Here is a 17,031-nt window from a genome sequence, read left to right as displayed (position 1 = left end):
ACTCGGCTTGTACTCGCTAGAATTTAGAAGATTGAGGGGGGATCTTATAGAAACTTACAAAATTCTTAAGGGTTACACAAAAAAGCTGGAGAAGCTCAGCGGGTGCAGCAGCATCTATGGAGCGAAGGAAATAGGCAACGTTTCGGGCCGAAACGTTGCCTATTTCCTTCGCTCCATAGATGCTGCTGCACCCGCTGAGTTTCTCCAGCTTTTTTGTGTAACCTTCGATTCTCCAGCATCTGCAGTTCCCTCTTAAACAAAATTCTTAAGGGGTTGGACAGGCTAGATGCAGGAAGATTGTTCCCGATGTTGGGGAAGTCCAGAACAAGGGGTCACAGTTTAAGGTTAAGAGGAAAGTCTTTTAGGACCGAGATGAGAAAAACATTTTTCACACAGAGAGTGGTGAATCTGTGGAATTCTCTGCCGCAGAGGGTAGTTGAGGCCAGTTCATTGGCTATATTTAAGAGGGAGTTAGATGTGGCCCTTGTGGATAAAGGGATCAGGGGGTATGGATAGAAGGCGGGTAAAGGATACTGAGTTGGATGATCAGCCTTAATCATATTGAATGGCGGTGCAGGCTCGAAGGGCCGAATGGCCTACTCCTATACCTATTTTCTATGTTTATGATCTTGTGACTGGGATCAGGAGTGGGGTAATAAGAAAGGGGTCGGGTGGTTATTTGAATGTGGAGAATTCATTTGGTGAATTCATGGCACTAAGTGGTTAAGGGCCTGTCCTACTTGGCGATTTGTTTCGGCAACTGCCGGCGTCATTGACTGGCGTATCAGGGTCACCGAAAGATTTTGAACATTTCAAAATCCAGCGGCGACAAAAAAAATGTTGCGACACTTGAGGAAACCGCCGCGCGTCAACACGTCATCGCATCGATAAGTCATCACGGCCACGACTATTTCGATGGCCTGATACCTCAGTCAATGATGCCGGCAGTTGCCGAAAAAATCGCCAAGCGGGGCAGGCCATTAAGTAACTCAAATGGAACATGATGCACATTGTGTGTGGCCTCACTGTGGCAATGGAGGATGTGTCGTCAGTTCAGTGCAACTCAGTTCATTGTCCCGTGTACCGAGGTACAGTGAAAAGCTTCTGTTGCGCGCTAACCAGCCAGCGGAAAGACAATACATGATTACAATCCAGCCGTCCACAGTGTACAGATACAGGGTAAAGGGAATAACGTTTAGTGCAAGTTACAGGGGCGGTATGGTAGAGCTGCTGCCTCACAGCGCCATCGACCCTGGTTCGATCCTGACTACGGGCGCTGTCAGTACAGAGTTTGTACGTTCTCCCCGTGACCTGCGTGGGTTTTCTCCGGGTGCTCCGGTTTCCGCCCACACTCCAAAGACGTGCAGGTTTGTAGGTTAATTGGCTTGGTGTAAATGTAAATTGTCCCCAGTGTCCCTAATTTGAGGAAGGACAGCCTTGTGATTGAGGCAGTGCAGCGTAGGTTCACGAGATTGATCCCTGGGATGGCGGGACTGTCATATGAGGAAAGATTGAAAAGACTAGGCTTGTATTCACTGGAGTTTAGAAGGATGAGGGGGTTCTTATACAAACATATACAATTATAAAAGTACTGGACAATCTAGATGCAGGAACAATGTTCCCAATGTTGGGCGAGTCCAGAACCAGGGGCCACAGTCTTATAATAAAGGGGAGGTCATTTAAGACTGAGGTGAGAAACATTTTTTTCACCCAGAGAGTTGTGAATTTGTGGAATTCCCTGCCACAGAGGGCAGTGGAGGCAAAGTCACTGGATGGACTTAAGAGAGAGTTAGATAGAGCTCTAGGGGCTAGTGGAGTCGAGGGATATGGGGTGAAGGCAGGCACGGGTTGATAGGGGACGATCAGCCATGATCACAATGAAAGGCGGTGCTGGCTCGATGGGCTGAATGGCCTCCTCCTGCACCTATTGTCTATGTTTCTGTTTCTATGTTTCACTGTGTGTAGAATAGTGTTAGTGCAATGAATCCCACAGATTCACCACCCTCTGACTAAAGAAATTCCTCCTCATCTCTTTCTTAGACGAACATTCTTTAATTCTGAGGCTGTGCCCTCTGGTCCTAGACTCTCCCACAAATGTCCCACAGCCTGTCTGCCTGGAAGCATCGCCCGAATTGCGCAACGACTTCCTGCACTTCTTTATAAACAAGGTTGTTTCTATTAGGGCTCTTATCTCAGCTCCTGCCTCAGACCCACCTGTTCTGGCCCCTTGCCGGGTGGCATTTGATAAGTTTGTTCCCCTGACGCTGTCGGGTCTAGAGGATGTGGTTACCCATATCAAGCCATCGGGTTCCCCATGTGATGCTGTCCCTCCTCTTCTTTTTAAAGAGGTCTTCCCGAGCATAGGGCAGTCGGTCCTCGCCATCATAAACAGTAGCTTGTCTTCTGGGGTTGTCCCCATAAAATTTAAACATGCTGTAGTGCAGCCATTACTCAAGAAACCTGGCCTGGACCAGACTGTCCTGGCCAATTTTAGGCCAATCTCCAAGCTGCCATTTATCTCGAAAATCATGGAGAAAGTAGTTTATGCCCAGCTGAAACTCTTCCTGGATGAGCACAACATCCGGGACGTCTTTCAGTCTGGCTTCAAGGCTATGCATAGCACAGAGTCGGCTTTGCTAAGGGTCTCTAACGACATCCTCCTGGCAAACGACTCCGGTAATTATGTGGTTCTTGTCTTGCTGGACCTAACTGCCGCCTTCGACACTGTGGACCATGGAATATTAATTTCCCGATTACAGCAACAAGTGGGCATCTGTGGCAGTGCCCTGGGATGGTTCAGGTCCTATCTGGCAGATAGAACCATGCGTGTAAGCCTTGGTGGCCTTGAATCCTCCTCTGCTCCCTTGGCATATGGGGTTCCACAGGGCTCAATTTTAGGGCCCCTGCTTTTCTCCCTTTATCTACTTCCACTGGGCTCAATTTTAAGAAGGCATGGCATCTCCTTTCACTTTTACGCGGATGATAGCCAGTTGTACATGCCACTCAGGAAAGAAGATAATTATTCCCTAAAATCACTTCTGTCTTGTCTTGAGGACATTAAGTCCTGGATGGCCTTAAACTTTCTGGGACTTAACGAAAAAAAGACAGAAGTGATTTTGTTCGGCCCTAATGGCTGCCGTGAACCTCCCTCTGTTGACTTGGGTCCACTTGCAGTGTTCGTAAAGCCAACAGTTTTAAACCTGGGTTTTATGATGGACGGTGATTTTAAATTAGATAAACAAATAGGCGCAGTGGTTAAGTCCAGCTTCTTTCACCTAAGGAAGCTGGCAAAGGTGAAGCCTATTCTCGAGCGGCAGCATTTTGAAACAGTAATTCACGCCTTTATTTCATCTCGGCTGGATTACTGTAATGCGCTCTACACTGGAGTCTCACGAGCTTCGTTGGCTCGTCTCCAGTTGGTCCAAAATGCTGCCGCTCGCCTTTTAACCGGAACTCGAAAGAGGGAGCACATTACGCCAATTTTGGCCTCCCTTCACTGGCTTCCAGTGCACTTTCGAGTTCATTTTAAAATTCTTTTATTTGTTTTTAAATCATTGAATGGCCTCGCCCCGCCTTACCTCTCTGAGCTGCTCCACCTATATGCTCCTACCCGGTGCCTCAGGTCAGCGGATCAGCTGCTCCTTGAGGTACCAAGGTCTAAGCGGAAGCTCAGAGGGGATAGAGCCTTTTCTGTTGCTGCACCGGCACTCTGGACCACCTTGCCGCTGCAGATCAGACAGGCCCCTTCACTGTCCATCTTTAAATCCTCCCTAAAAACTCACTTTTATTCACTGGCTTTCGACACTGGCTGAGACATTGTTCCTGTTTTAGTGCTTTTAATGTCTTTTAATTTTTTACTGTTTTTATAGTCCTGTCGTCTTAATGGTTTTAGTAGTTTGTAATAACTTTTTGTTGATTTCCCATGTACAGCACTTTGTGATAACTGATGTTGTCTAAAAGCGCTTTATAAATAAAGTTATTATTATTATTATTATTATTATTATTATTATTACAAGTGGAAACATCCTCCCCACATCCACTCTATCCAGACCTTTCACTAGTATGTAAATTTCAATGAGGTCCCCCCTCCTTCTTCTAAACTCCAGCGAGTACAGGCCCAGTGCCGACAAATGCTCATCATGTTAACCCACTCATTCCTGGGATCGATCTTGTAAACCTCCTCTGGACCCTCTCCAGAGCCGGCACATCCTTCATCAGATACGGGGCCCAAAACTGCTCACAATATTCCAAATGTGGCCTGACCAGCACCTTATAGAGCCTCAGCGTTACATCCCTGTGTTTGTATTCTAATTGGCCCTTCAGCCCAACATGCTCACACCGGCCAACATGTCCCATCTACACTAGTCCCACCTGCCTGCATTTGGTCCATATCCCTCCAAACCTGTCCTATCGATGCACATGTCTAAATGTTTCTTAAATGTTGGGATAGTCCCTGCCTCAACTACCTCCTCTGGCAGCTTGTTCCATACACCCACCACCATATTTGTGAAAAAGGTACCCCTCAGATTCCGATTAAATCTTTTCCCTTTCACCTTGAACCTGTGTCCTCTGGTCCTCGATTCACCTACTCTGGGCAAGAGACTCTGTGCATCTACCCGATCTATTCCTCTCATGATTTTGTGCACCTCTATAAGATCACCCTTCACCCTCCCATGCTCCAAGGAATAGAGTCCCAGCCTACTCAACCTCTCCCTGTAGCTCAGACTCTCAAGTCCTGGCAACATCCTCGTAAATCTTCTCTGAACCCTTTCCAGTTTGACGACATCTTTCCTGTAACACGGTGCCCAGAACTGAACACAATATTCTAAATGCGGTCTCACCAACGTCTTATACACCTGCAACATGACCTCCCTACATCTATACTCAATACTCTGGCTGATGAAGGCCAAAATGCCAAAAGCCTTTTTGACCACCTGATCTACCTGCGACTCCACCTTCAGGTACCTAGTCCTCTTAAGATAAACACTAGCCACATAATGAATGTCATTTGAAATCCTAATTCCGCCCCAGGAGCGGAAAATAATGCAGAAAGTTGTGACCACTGCCCAGTCCATCATCGGCTCTGACCTCCCCACCATCGAGGGGATTTATCGTAGTCGCTGCCTCAAAAAGGCAGCCAACATCATCAGAGACCCACACCATCCTGCCACACACTCATCGCACCCATGCCATCAGGCTATTAAACATGATATCAAATAAGCTCTGAACAATAACAGTATTACTACATCTGTTTGTTTATCGTGCAATATTTACATATGGTCTATGGTTGTATATGGTTTATGTATATATGGTCTATGGTCCATAGACACACTGAACTTTTATCTTCCAATTTGTATTATGTTTCCATTATGTTTGGACACGCTAGAGCCAGGAAACATGTTCCCGAGGTTGGGGGAGCCCATTGAATGGCGGTGCTGGCTCGAATGGCCGAATGGCCTACTCCTGCAACTATTGTCTATTGTCTGTTGTGCTGCAGCAAGTAAGAATTTCATTGTTTATCTGGGACACATGACAATAAAACTCTCTTGACTCCGCTCTATGTTTCAGAATATGATTTCGAAGAAAATCAATTTTGCTGACTTGGATTTCAATGACACTTTTGAAAATTACACTGGAGATTATGATTATGATTATGATGAGGATGCGTCTCCGTGCGAACCAATGGTACTGAGTTATTCCATCAGCGTTGTCCTGGCGGTGGTCTACAGCCTGGTGTGTCTCTTGGCCGTGACGGGGAACCTGTTGGTGATGCTGGTCATCCTTCTCAACCGCCGCTCCATCTCATCCACGGACGTCTACCTGCTCCATCTGGCCACGGCCGACCTGCTCTTTGCCGTCACCCTGCCCTTCTGGGCAGTGGACGCCGTGTCTGGCTGGGTGTTTGGTGACGCCATGTGTAAGGTGATCAGTATGTTGCAGGAGGTGAACTTTTACAGTGGCATCCTCCTGCTGGCCTGCATCAGTGTGGACCGCTACCTGGCCATTGTCCGCTCTGTCCAGTCGCACGGCCACAATAGGTCATGGATGGTCAAACTGGTGTGTGCCATCGTCTGGTTCGTGGCCCTGCTCCTGTCCTTGCCCATTCTCTACAAGGGTGAGTGGACCCACGGCGCCAGGACCCTGTGCTACGAGACCCTTGACGGACAATCGGCCGACATCTGGAGAACCGCCACCAGGTTTGTACGGCATGTGATTGGCTTCCTCATGCCGCTGGCCGCCATGGTCTTCTGCTACTCCGTCACTGTGTGGAAACTGTGCCAGACCAAGGGCTTCCAGAAGCAGAAAGCCATGAAGGTCGTCATCGCGGTGGTACTGGCCTTCCTGGTGTGCTGGCTGCCCTACAACGTCACGGTGCTGGTCGACACTCTGATGAGGAGCAAACTCATCGAAGACTCTTGCCCCAAACGTGACCACTTGGACAGGGCTCTGACCGCCACCCAGTTCTTGGGGTTCACGCACAGCTGCATCAACCCAATTATCTACGCCTTCATCGGGGTGAAGTTCAGGAAGAACCTGGTGAAGATCCTGACCGATGTAGGAATCTTGAAGACAAGTGAAACTGCCGATTTCAGGAGATCAGAATCGTACACCATCTCCGGCCAAACCTCAACCACCATTTAGACCATGTAGGCAACATCTCTTTACGCTCAGCTTTACTATTGCCATGTGTACCGAGGTACAGGGAACAGCTTTGTTCTGCAGCTGCCCAAACACACCAGATAATACTGGACATAAATACAAAGCCAAACTCAAGTCCAATAGGTAGTGCAAAGGGGAAGATACAGAGTGCAGAATATAGTTCTCAGCATTAGACAATAGACAACAGGTGCAGGAGTAGAGGCCATTCGGCCCTTCGAGCCAACACTGCCATTCAATGTGATCATGGCTGATCATCCACAATCAGTACCCCGTTCCTGCCTTCTCCCCATATCCCCTGACTCCGCTATCTGTGAGAGCCCTATCTAGCTCTCTCTTGAAAGTATCCAGAGAACCGGCCTCCACCGCCCTCCGAGGTAGAGAATTCCACAGACTCACAACTCTCTGTGAGAAAAAGTGTTTCCTCGTCTCCGTACTAAATGGCTTACCCCTTATTCTTAAACTGTGGCCCCTGGTTCTGGTCTCCGCCAACATGTTTCCTGCCTCTAGCGTGTCCAAGCCTTACATGTTTCAATAAGATACCCTCTCATCCTTCTAAACTCCAGAGTGTACAAGCCCAGCCGCTCCATTCTCTCAGCATATGACAGTCCCGCCATCCCGGGAATTAACCTGGTGAACCTACGCTGCACTCCCTCAATAGCAAGAATAGCAAGGGCACCTTTTTCAGATTCCTCAAAGTGCTCGAGTACCTTGGACCCGGACACAAAACCTCACCCATTCCTTCTAGCCAGCTAACAATGATCTATTCTACATTTTCCTTCATCAACCCCTTTTGATTGGGGAGGGTGGGAGGGGGGGGGGGGGGGGGAATGAGGGACAGGTACATTGGCCACACTACTTTGGTAGCCTAGGGGCCTTATCTTTTCACTTTTTTCCCCCTCTTGTTCTTTCTCCCTCATTTTCAGGTTAAAAGGTTAAAATTTAAGCTGTACAATAATTGTATAATTTTACATGCCGAATGTTTTATTCTTGTACAATTGCTTCTAATAAAAATAATTAAAATTTAAAAAAAATCAACACCCTTTGATATCTCGTTTTTCACACCCTGCCCTTCCATATCTCGTTTTCCTCTCCCCCGATGCTCAGTCTGAAGAAGAGTCTCGACCCAAAACATCACCCATTCCTTCTCCATCCCCTTTCCTGCTTGACAAACACCTTTCCTGCACCCTGGTGCCCAGAACTGAACACAATACTCTAAATGCTGCCTCACCAACGTCTGATACAACTGCAACATGACCTCCCAACTTCTATACTCAATATGTTTAAGAAGGAACTGCAGATGCTGGAAAATCGAAGGTACACAAAAAAGCTGGAGAAACTCAGCGGGTGCAACAGCATCTATGGAGTGATGCTGCTCCATAGATGCTGCTGCACCCGCTGAGTTTCTCCAGCTTTTTTGTGTACCATCTATACTCAATACTCTGACTGATGCAGACCAAAGCGCCAATAGCCTGTTTGACCACCTTATCAACCTGCGACTCCACCTTCAAGGAATGTACTCCTAGATCCCTCTGCACTACAACACTACAAAGAGGCCGACCATTCACTGCCCTTGTCAGACGTCTCATAACACAACACCTCACATTTCTCTGTAATAAATTCCATCGACCATTCCTCAGCCCACCTGGCCAATCGATCAAGATCCTGCTGCAATTCTTCGCAACAATCTCCAAGACCTTCGGTTTCCTCCCACACTCCAAAGACGTACAGGTTTGTAAGTTGATTGGCTTGGTGTAAATGTAAAATTGTCCCCAGTGTGTGAAGGATACTGTAAGTGTGCGGGAATCGCTGGTCAGCACGGACTCCGCGGGCCGAAGGGCCTGTTTCTGCACTGTATCTCTGAACTAAACTAAACTCAACGGGTCAAGGAGAGGAGGGAGAGGACATGGGAAGGAGGGGGGAGAGGAGAGGGGGGAGAGGAGGGGGAGAGGAGAGGGGGGAGGAGAGGGGGAGGAGGGGTGGGGGGGGGGAGAGGGAGAGGGGGAGAGGAGGGGGAGAGGAGAGGGGGGGGAGGAGAGGGGTGGAGGAGGAGGGGGGGAGAGGAGGAGAGGGGGGAGAGGAGAGGGGGGGGGAGAGGAGAGGGGGGGGAGGAGAGGAGAGGGGGGAGAGAGGAGAGGGGGGGAGAGAGGAGAGGGGGGGAGGAGAGAGGGGGGAAGGAGGAGGGGAGAGGCGGAGGGGGAGAGGATGAGGGGGGGAGGAGGAGAGGGGGGGAGGAGGGAGGAGGGGGGGGGGAGGAGAGAGGGGGGGAGGAGAGGAAGGGGAGAGGGAGAGGGGGGAGAGGGAGAGGGAGAGGGAGGGGGGAGAGAGGAGAGGGGGAGAGGAGAGGGGGGGAAGGAGGGGGGAGAGGGAAGGGGGGAGAGGAGAGAGGAGGGGGAGGGAGAGAAGGGGGGGGAGAGAGGAGAGGGGGGGGAGGAGGGAGAGGGGGGGAGAGAGGAGAGGAGGGGGGGAGGAGGAGAGGGGGGGAGGAGAAGGGGGGAGGAGAAGGGGGGGGAGAGGAGAAGGAGGGGGAGAGGAGAGGAGGGGGGGAGAGAGAGGAGGAGAGGGGGGAGAGGAGGGGGGGGAGGAGGGGGGGAGAGAGAGGGGGGGAGAGAGGAGAGGGGGGGAGGAGAGGGGGGGGAGAGAGAGGGGGGGAGGAGAGAGGAGGGGGGAGAGAGGAGGGGGGAGAGAGGGGGGGGGAGAGAGGATGAGAGGAGGAGAGGAGGGGGGGGAGAGGAGGAGAGAGGGGGGGGGAGAGAGGAGAGGGGGAGAGAGGAGAGGGGGAGGGGGAGAGAGGGGGGGAGAGGAGGGGGGGAGAAGAGGGGGGGAAAATGAAGAGGGGGAGAGGAGAGAGAGGGGGAGAGGGGGGAGAGGAGGGGGGAGGAGAGAAGGGGGGGAGAGGAGAGGGGGAGGGAGGAGAGGGAGGGGGGAGGAGGGGGAGGAGAGGGGGATGGAGGAGGAGGCGAGGGGGGAGGCGGAAGGGAGGGGGGAGGCGGATGGGGGAGGGAATCGGGGGAGGAGGGGGGGGGGGGGGGAGAGAAGGGGGGGGAGAGAGAGGGGGGGGGTGGAGAGGAAGAGGGGGGGAGAGAGGAGAGGGGGAGGGAGGGAGGGGGAGGAAGGGGGGGGAGAGAAGGGGGGGGGAGGGGAGAGAGGGAGGAGAGAGAGGAGAGGGGGGGAGAGAGGAGAGAGGGGGAGAGGAGAGGGGGGGTTAGAGAGAGGAGGGAAGAGTGAGAGAGAGAGAGTGAGAGAGGACAGGGGAGGGAGAGGGGAGGGGGAGAAAGAGAGGGAGAGGGGGAGAGAGAGAGGTGGGGAGAGGGAGGGGGGGAGAGAGAGAGACTTTTTACTTCAACCCAAACCCAAACAACCATTTGCAAGCAGTGTTTTTTTACCTCTAACCATATTTTCATTTTCAAACCAAATTAAGGGTACTCACAGTGCTGTAGACATTTGTTCAGTGTCATTCAGAGCTCAGAGTGACAGAGACTAATTGACAGAGCTCCATCTTGCAGAAATTAATTGAGGTACACCACTTCCTGGTTTTATAGTCCCTCCCTCCCCTTACCGCCAGCTGGGGCAGCAGAGAGAATGGGGAATTTTGTAAAAACATTAATATCTCTGTCATTTTTCATCGACGGGAAAATTCCTCGGCACACATGGGGGCGGAGAGGGGCTCTGAGCGAGGTGGCCAAAAATGACGGCCGTAGGCGGCGGCGTTCTCTCGGAAATCGCAACACAGAAGGCCAAAAGCGGTCAAGAACAGAGATTTAGTAATATAGATAGACTGTTAAGCTTGACAAGATTTACGAGGATGTTGCCGGGAGTGGAGGGTGTGAGCTACAGGGAGAGGTTGAGTAGGCTGGGTCTCTATTCCATGGATCATCCCTCATAAGATCACCCCTCATCCTCCTGCGCTCCATGGAATAGAGACCCAGCCTCCTCAACCTCTCCCTGTAGCTCACACCCTCTAGTCCCGGCAACATCCTCATAAATCTTCTCTGCACCCTTTCCAGCTTGACGACATCATTCCTATAACACGGTGCCCAGAACTGAACACAATATTCTAAATGCGGTCTCACCGACGTCTTATACAACTGCGACATGACCTCCCAACTTCTATGCTCAATACTCTGACTGATGAAGGCCAAAGTGCCAAAAGCCTTGTTGACCACCTTATCTACCTGCGACTCCACCTTCAAAGAACCATGCACCTGCACTCCTAGATCCCTCTGCTCTACAACACTACCCAGAGGCCGACATTCACTGGGTAGGTCCTGCACCATGTTAGTGGTCAGAAAAATGCAACAACCTCACACTTCCCTATATTAAATTGCATAATGTTGAAGGCCCTGCAACTTCTACAGCAGAGGTCGGCAACCTTGTTCTGCATAGGGACCAGGACCCGTGTCTGTGAGCAGATGGCGAGCCACATCTAGCGCCACTGTATGACAATAGACAATAGGTGGAGCAGGCCGTTCGGCCCTTCGAGCCAGCACAGCCATTCATGGCTGATAATCCCCACCCCGCAATTTATTTTTGAGCGGGAATGCAGTCCCTCACCACCACAAATGTTGCAGTCGAGCATCCCGCATTTGGGAACATTGCGGGCGTCAGCATATCCGAAGTGCTATGGGATAGCCTTGTCCTGGGAGAACTATTTTGATCACGGTCTCGCCCCTCCCCCACCATGACACTTGCTGTGGTTTTTCTCATTAGTTTTCACGTGTTTTTCAATTAGTTTTCTGCAGTTCCCAGATCAGCTCATGTGCCCCTGGACTGGCTGTAGTGCCCAGGTCGCGAAAACTAATCGAGAGAAAAAAACCCCTGATATCGTAGGCCGTAAGTTGCCGACCCCTATTCTACAGGATACATTTGAACATTTATTTCCTCATTCAAATCTGAAGGAAGTCTTATTTCACACCTTGTGGTTTTTGACATTTGCAAACATTACTGTGATTGCATCAGAAGCAATGCTGTGGAATCTTGTTTGTCCCAATAACAACAGCAGCCCTTTGGCTTAGTTTAGTATTAGTTTAGTTTTGTTTAGACACAGCGTGGACGCAGGCCCCTCAGCCCACCGACTCACCATCCCCGCACACAAACCAACCTCCCTTCCATTGATTCCATCTACACCTCACGCTGCCTCGGCAAGCCAGCAGCATCATCAAGGACCAGTCTCACCCCCGGTCACTCCCTCTTCTCCCCTCTCCCATCGGGCAAGAGGTACAGAAGTGTGAAGTGTGTCAGGATTTTAGAGGTGATTAGGTGGGGCATGGCCAAAAAAAGGTTGGGAACCACTGATTTAGATATACTTATGTTTATATTTTTGCAGCAATTCGTTTGCAATTTTGCAAGAACCTGTTTTGAATGTTTTTTATGCAGTGTGCACTGCTGTTGCAATAAATGTGACACAAGAAGAAGAAGTGACAATATTACATGTTTTCAGTTTCCCATTAAAATCCACGTCAGCCAACTTGAGCGTAAACATGTTTAAGAAAGAACTGCAGATGCTGGCAAATCGAAGGTAGACAAAAAATGCTGGAGAAACTCGGTGGGTGGGGCAGCATCTGTGGAGAAAAGGAGTTGGCGACATTTTGGGTCGAGGTCTGAAGAAGGGTCTCGACCCGAAACGTCGCCTATGGATTTCCTTCGCTCCATAGATGCTGCCTCGCTCGCTGAGTTTCTCCAGCATTTTTTGTCTACCTTTGAAGGTAAACGTGGCCTTTTTAATTTGGCAAATCAGGGGTAAAAGACTAGATGTTCGCGTGTGCAGACAATGGGTCAATGGATGAGGAAAAGGTCAATATTCATGGTTCTACCTTACCTCAGGCTCAATATACTGGAGAACCCTTGGCCGTAGACTCTCCCCTGTCTCGTGGTGGATGATTGATACAACCGCGTGAAAAAAGCACTGACCATCATCATATGGCACTGACCATCGGAGGTGATAAGCTTTGGTTTTCACTGCATCAAGGAGATCTTAAACTCCATCTTCCGCCTAGCTTCCTCTCTAACCCCCACCCTCTCCTCCCCCCCTCCCTCCCCAAACCCCACTCTCTCCCATCCCTCTATCCCACCCCTCTCTCCCTTGTCCCCTCTCTCTTACCCCCCTCACCCCCCCCCTCACTCCCCACCCCCAACTCTCTCCCTTCCCTCCCCACCCCCCCACTCTCCCCACCCCTCTCTCCCTTCCTCCCCCCTCACAACCAGTGGTGGAAATAGTACTCTCTATCCCCCTCTAAGAACCCCCTCCCTATACCCCCCCTCCCTCAACAGCCCACCCCCTCCTCAACCCCCTCTCCCCCAATCCCACCCCCCCCCCCCCTACCTCCCTCCCCCCCCTCTATACCCCCCTCCCCTCCTTCTCTCCCCCCCCCTCTCCTCCCTCTCTCTCTCCCACCACCCCCCCCCCCTCGCAGCGTTGGAGGGCTCGCGACGTTGGGGGCGGGAGGGCCCGGCCTCGTTCCCGTTTCCGCCCAGTGACGGGTGAACGTTCTCCCCGGAGACCGGGGAAACATAGAGTGTCGTCGCCCCGGACCGACCGGCGGCAGCGGACGGGACCCGCTCCTGGACACCAGGACACCAGGCACCGGGCACCGGGCACCGGGGCACCAGGCACCAGGCACCGGGCACCGGGCACCAGGCACCGGGCACCGGGCACCAGGCACCAGGCACCGGGCACCGGGCACCAGGCACCGGGCACCAGGCACCAGGCACCAGGCACCGGGCACCGGGCACCAGGCACCAGGGCACCAGGCACCAGGCACGGGCACCGGGCACCGGGCACCGGGCACCGGGCACCGGGCACAGGGCACCGGGCACCGGGCACCGGGCACCGGGCACCGGGCACCGGGCACCGGGCACCGGGCACCCGGGCACCGGGCACGGGGCACCGGGCACCGGGCACCGGGCACCGGGCACCGGGCACCGGGCACCGGGCACCAGACACCGGGCACCAGGCTGACCGGCGGCGACGCACCGACGCCGCGGATGGAGATGATGGACCGGGCGGGCGGGCATCGCAGCCCCGGGCCCCGCGGAGAAACGGGCACTCCTTTATTTATTCACTGCAAATCACTCGCCCAGACTTACTAGGCCCCACTCCCCCAGACAAGGCCCCACTCCCCCAGACAAGGCCCCACTCACCCAGACAAGGCCCCACTCACCCAGACAAGGCCCCACTCCCCCAGACAAAGCCCCACTCCCCCAGACAGGGCCCCACTCCCCCAGACAGGGCCCCCCCCACCCAGACAGGGCCCCACTCCCCAGACAAGGCCCCACACACCCCAGACAGGGCCCCACTCACCCAGACAGGGCCCCACTCACCCAGACAGGGCCCCACTCACCCAGACAGGGCCCCACTCACCCAGACAAGGCCCCACTCACCCAGACAAGGCCCCACACACCCAGGGCCCCACTCACCCAGACAAGGCCCCACACACCCAGACAAGGCCCCACTCACCCAGACAGGGCCCCACTCCCCCAGACAGGGCCCCACTCCCCCAGACAGACAGGGCCCCACTCCCCCAGACAAGGGCCCCACACCCCCAGACAGGGCCCCACTCACCCAGACAAGGCCCCACACGCCCAGACAAGGCCCCACACGCCCAGACAAGGCCCCACTCACCAAGATTAAGCGCAGGCTCTGCGATCGTTTCGCTGAACACCTTCGCTCAGTCCGTCTAAACCCACCTGATCTCCCAGTTGCCAAACACTTTAACTCCCCCTCTCCCATTCCCACACTGACCTTTCTGTCCTGGGCCTCCTCCACTGTCAGAGTGAGGCCCAGTGCAAATTGGAGGAACAGCACCTCATATTCCGCTTGGGCAACTTACACCCCAGCTGCATTAACATTGACTTCTATAACTTGAAGCAACCCTTGCGTTCCCTCTCTCTCCATCCCTCCCCCCCCCTGTTCACTGACTGTCCCCCTGATTAAATGTTATCTCTGTTTGCTTCGTTGTCACCTTCTCCCAGCTAACAATGATCTATTCTACATTTTCCTTGATCTCCGTCCCCTTTGATGTCTCGCTTTCACACCTTAACCTTCCTTCTCTGTACCTCCCTCTCCCCTACCTCTCAGTCTGAAGACGAGTCTCGACCCGAAACGTCACCCATTCCTTCTCTCCAGAAATGCTGCCTGTCCAGCTGATTTGCTCCAGCATACAGAGTTTAGATGTTTAGGGACTGTTGCTGTTGTTCTTCTTGCTGTTGTACAAGAGGTTGGTGAGGCCGTATTTGGAGTATTGTGCTCAGTTCTGGTCACACTACTGTAGGAAAGATGTCTTTAAACTGGAAGGAATACAGTGTGAAGTTTGCCCGGTGACCAAGTGGGGTTTCTCCGGGTGCTCCGGTTTCATAGAAACATAGAAAATAGGTGCAGGAGGAGGTCATTCGGCCCTTCGAGCCAGCACCACCATTCATTGCAATCATGGCTGATCATCCCCTATCAATAATCCGTGCCTGCCTTCTCCCCATATCCCTTGACTCCACTAGCCCCTAGAGCTCTATCTAACTCTCCCTTAAATCCATACAGTGACGGCCTCCACTGCCCTCTGTGGCAGGGAATTCCATAAATTCACAACTCTCTGGGTGAAAAAGTTTTTCTCACCTCAGTCTTAAATGACCTCCCCTTTATTCTAAGACTGTGGCCCTGGTTCTATGACAGTCCCGCCATCCCAGGGATCAATCTCGTGAACCTACGCTGCGCTGCTTCAATCACAAGGATGTCCTTCCTCAAATTACGAGATCAAAACCGTACACAATACTCCAGATGTGGTCTCACCAGAGCCCTATACAACTGCAGAATATCCTCTTTACTCCTATACTGAAATCTTCTTGTTATGAAGGCCAACATTCCAATAGCTTTCTTCACTGCCTGCTGTACCTGTAAGCCAACTTTCAGTGACCGGTGTACAAGGACGCCCAGGTCTCGCTGTACCTCCCCCTTACCTAACCTAACCCCATTGAGATAATAATCTGCCCCCTTGCTTTTGCCGCCAAAGTGGATAACCTCACATTTATCTATATTATACTACATCTGCCACGCATCTGCCCACTCACTCAACCTGTCCAGGTCACCCTGCAACCTCCTAACATCCTCTTCACAGTTCACACTGCCACCCAGCTTTGTGTCATCCGCAAACTTGCTAGTGTTGCTCCTAATTCCCTCTTCCAAATCATTAATATATATGGTAAATAGTTGCGGCCCCAACACCAAACCTTGCAGCACTCCACTCGCCACTGCCTGACATTCTGAAAAGGACCCGTTCACTCCTACTCGTTGCTTCCGGTCTGCCAACCAATTTTCTATCCATGTCAACACCCTACCCCCAATACCATGTGTTCTAATTTTAGTCACCAGTCTCCCGTGCGGGACCTTATCAAAGGCTTTCTGAAAGTCTAGGTACACTACAACCACTGGCACCCATTCATCCATTTTACTTGTCACATCTTCAAAAAAATTCCAGAAGATTAGTCAAGCATATTTCCCTTTCATAAATCGATGTTGACTTGGACTAATCCTTTTACTGCTATTCACATGGCCCATTATTACCTCTTTAATAATTGACTCCAGCATCTTTCCCATCACCCGTCAGGCAAACTGGTCTGTAATTCCCGGTTTTCTCTCTCGCTCCTTTCTTGAAAAGTGGGATAACATTAGCTATCCTCCAATCCACAGAAACTGATCCTGAATCTATTGAACATTGGAAAATGATCACCAATGCGTCCACTATTTCTAGAGCCACTTCCCCGAGGACCCTGGGATGCAGACCATCAGGTCCAGGGGATTTATCATCCTTCAGTCCCATTAGCCGACCCAATACTATTTCTCGCCTAATGAAAATTTCTTTCAGTTCCTCTACCCCCTTAGATCCTCTGTCCTCCAGTACATCTGGGAGATTGTGTCTCCGTAGTGAAGACAGATCCGAAGTACCTGTTCAACTCTTCTGCCATTTCCTTGTTGCCCATAATAATTTCACCCGTGTCTGCCTTCAAGGGACCCACATTTGACTTTGCTACTCTTTTTCCCTTAACATATCTAAAGAAGCTTTTACTGTCCTTCTTTATGTTCCTGGCCAGCTTCCCTTCGTACTTCATCTTTTCAGCCCGTATTGCCCGTTTTGTTTCCTTCTGTTGTCCTATGAAAGTTTCCCAATCCTCTGGCTTCCGGCTACTCTTTGCTGTGTTATACATCTTTTCTTTTAGTTTTATTCTACCCCTAACTTCTCTTGTCAGCCATGGTTGCCTCCTTAGAATCTTTCTTCCTTTTTAGAATGAAACGATCCTGCGTCTTCCAGATTATGCCCAGAAATTCCTGCCATTGCTGTTCCACCGTCATTCCTGCTAGGATCCCTTTCCAGTCTACCTTGGCCAGCT

At 51.7% G+C, this 17,031-nt stretch overlaps 1 protein-coding gene across 1 annotated transcript; it reads left to right on the top strand.

The window, feature by feature from the left end:
- The first annotated feature begins 5,414 nt into the window (after nucleotides 1–5,414).
- On the top strand, nucleotides 5,415–7,373 carry LOC129693587 (C-X-C chemokine receptor type 2-like). The gene has a single exon (XM_055630383.1). The coding sequence runs from the start codon at nucleotides 5,560–5,562 to the stop codon at nucleotides 6,640–6,642; it is 1,083 nt and encodes a 360-aa protein (XP_055486358.1). The 5' UTR covers nucleotides 5,415–5,559; the 3' UTR covers nucleotides 6,643–7,373.
- Nucleotides 7,374–17,031: the final 9,658 nt, after the last annotated feature.

The sequence above is a fragment of the Leucoraja erinacea genome, unplaced genomic scaffold (genome assembly GCF_028641065.1).
Source record: "Leucoraja erinacea ecotype New England unplaced genomic scaffold, Leri_hhj_1 Leri_358S, whole genome shotgun sequence".
NCBI lineage: Eukaryota > Metazoa > Chordata > Chondrichthyes > Rajiformes > Rajidae > Leucoraja > Leucoraja erinaceus.
Note: the sequence above shows the minus strand (reverse complement) of the source record. Positions and strands in the feature narration are given on the sequence as shown.

Coding starts and splice junctions, on each gene's coding strand:
- LOC129693587 (XM_055630383.1), top strand. CDS start 5,560: ATGTTTCAGAATATGATTTCGAAGAAAATCAATTTTGCTGACTTGGAT.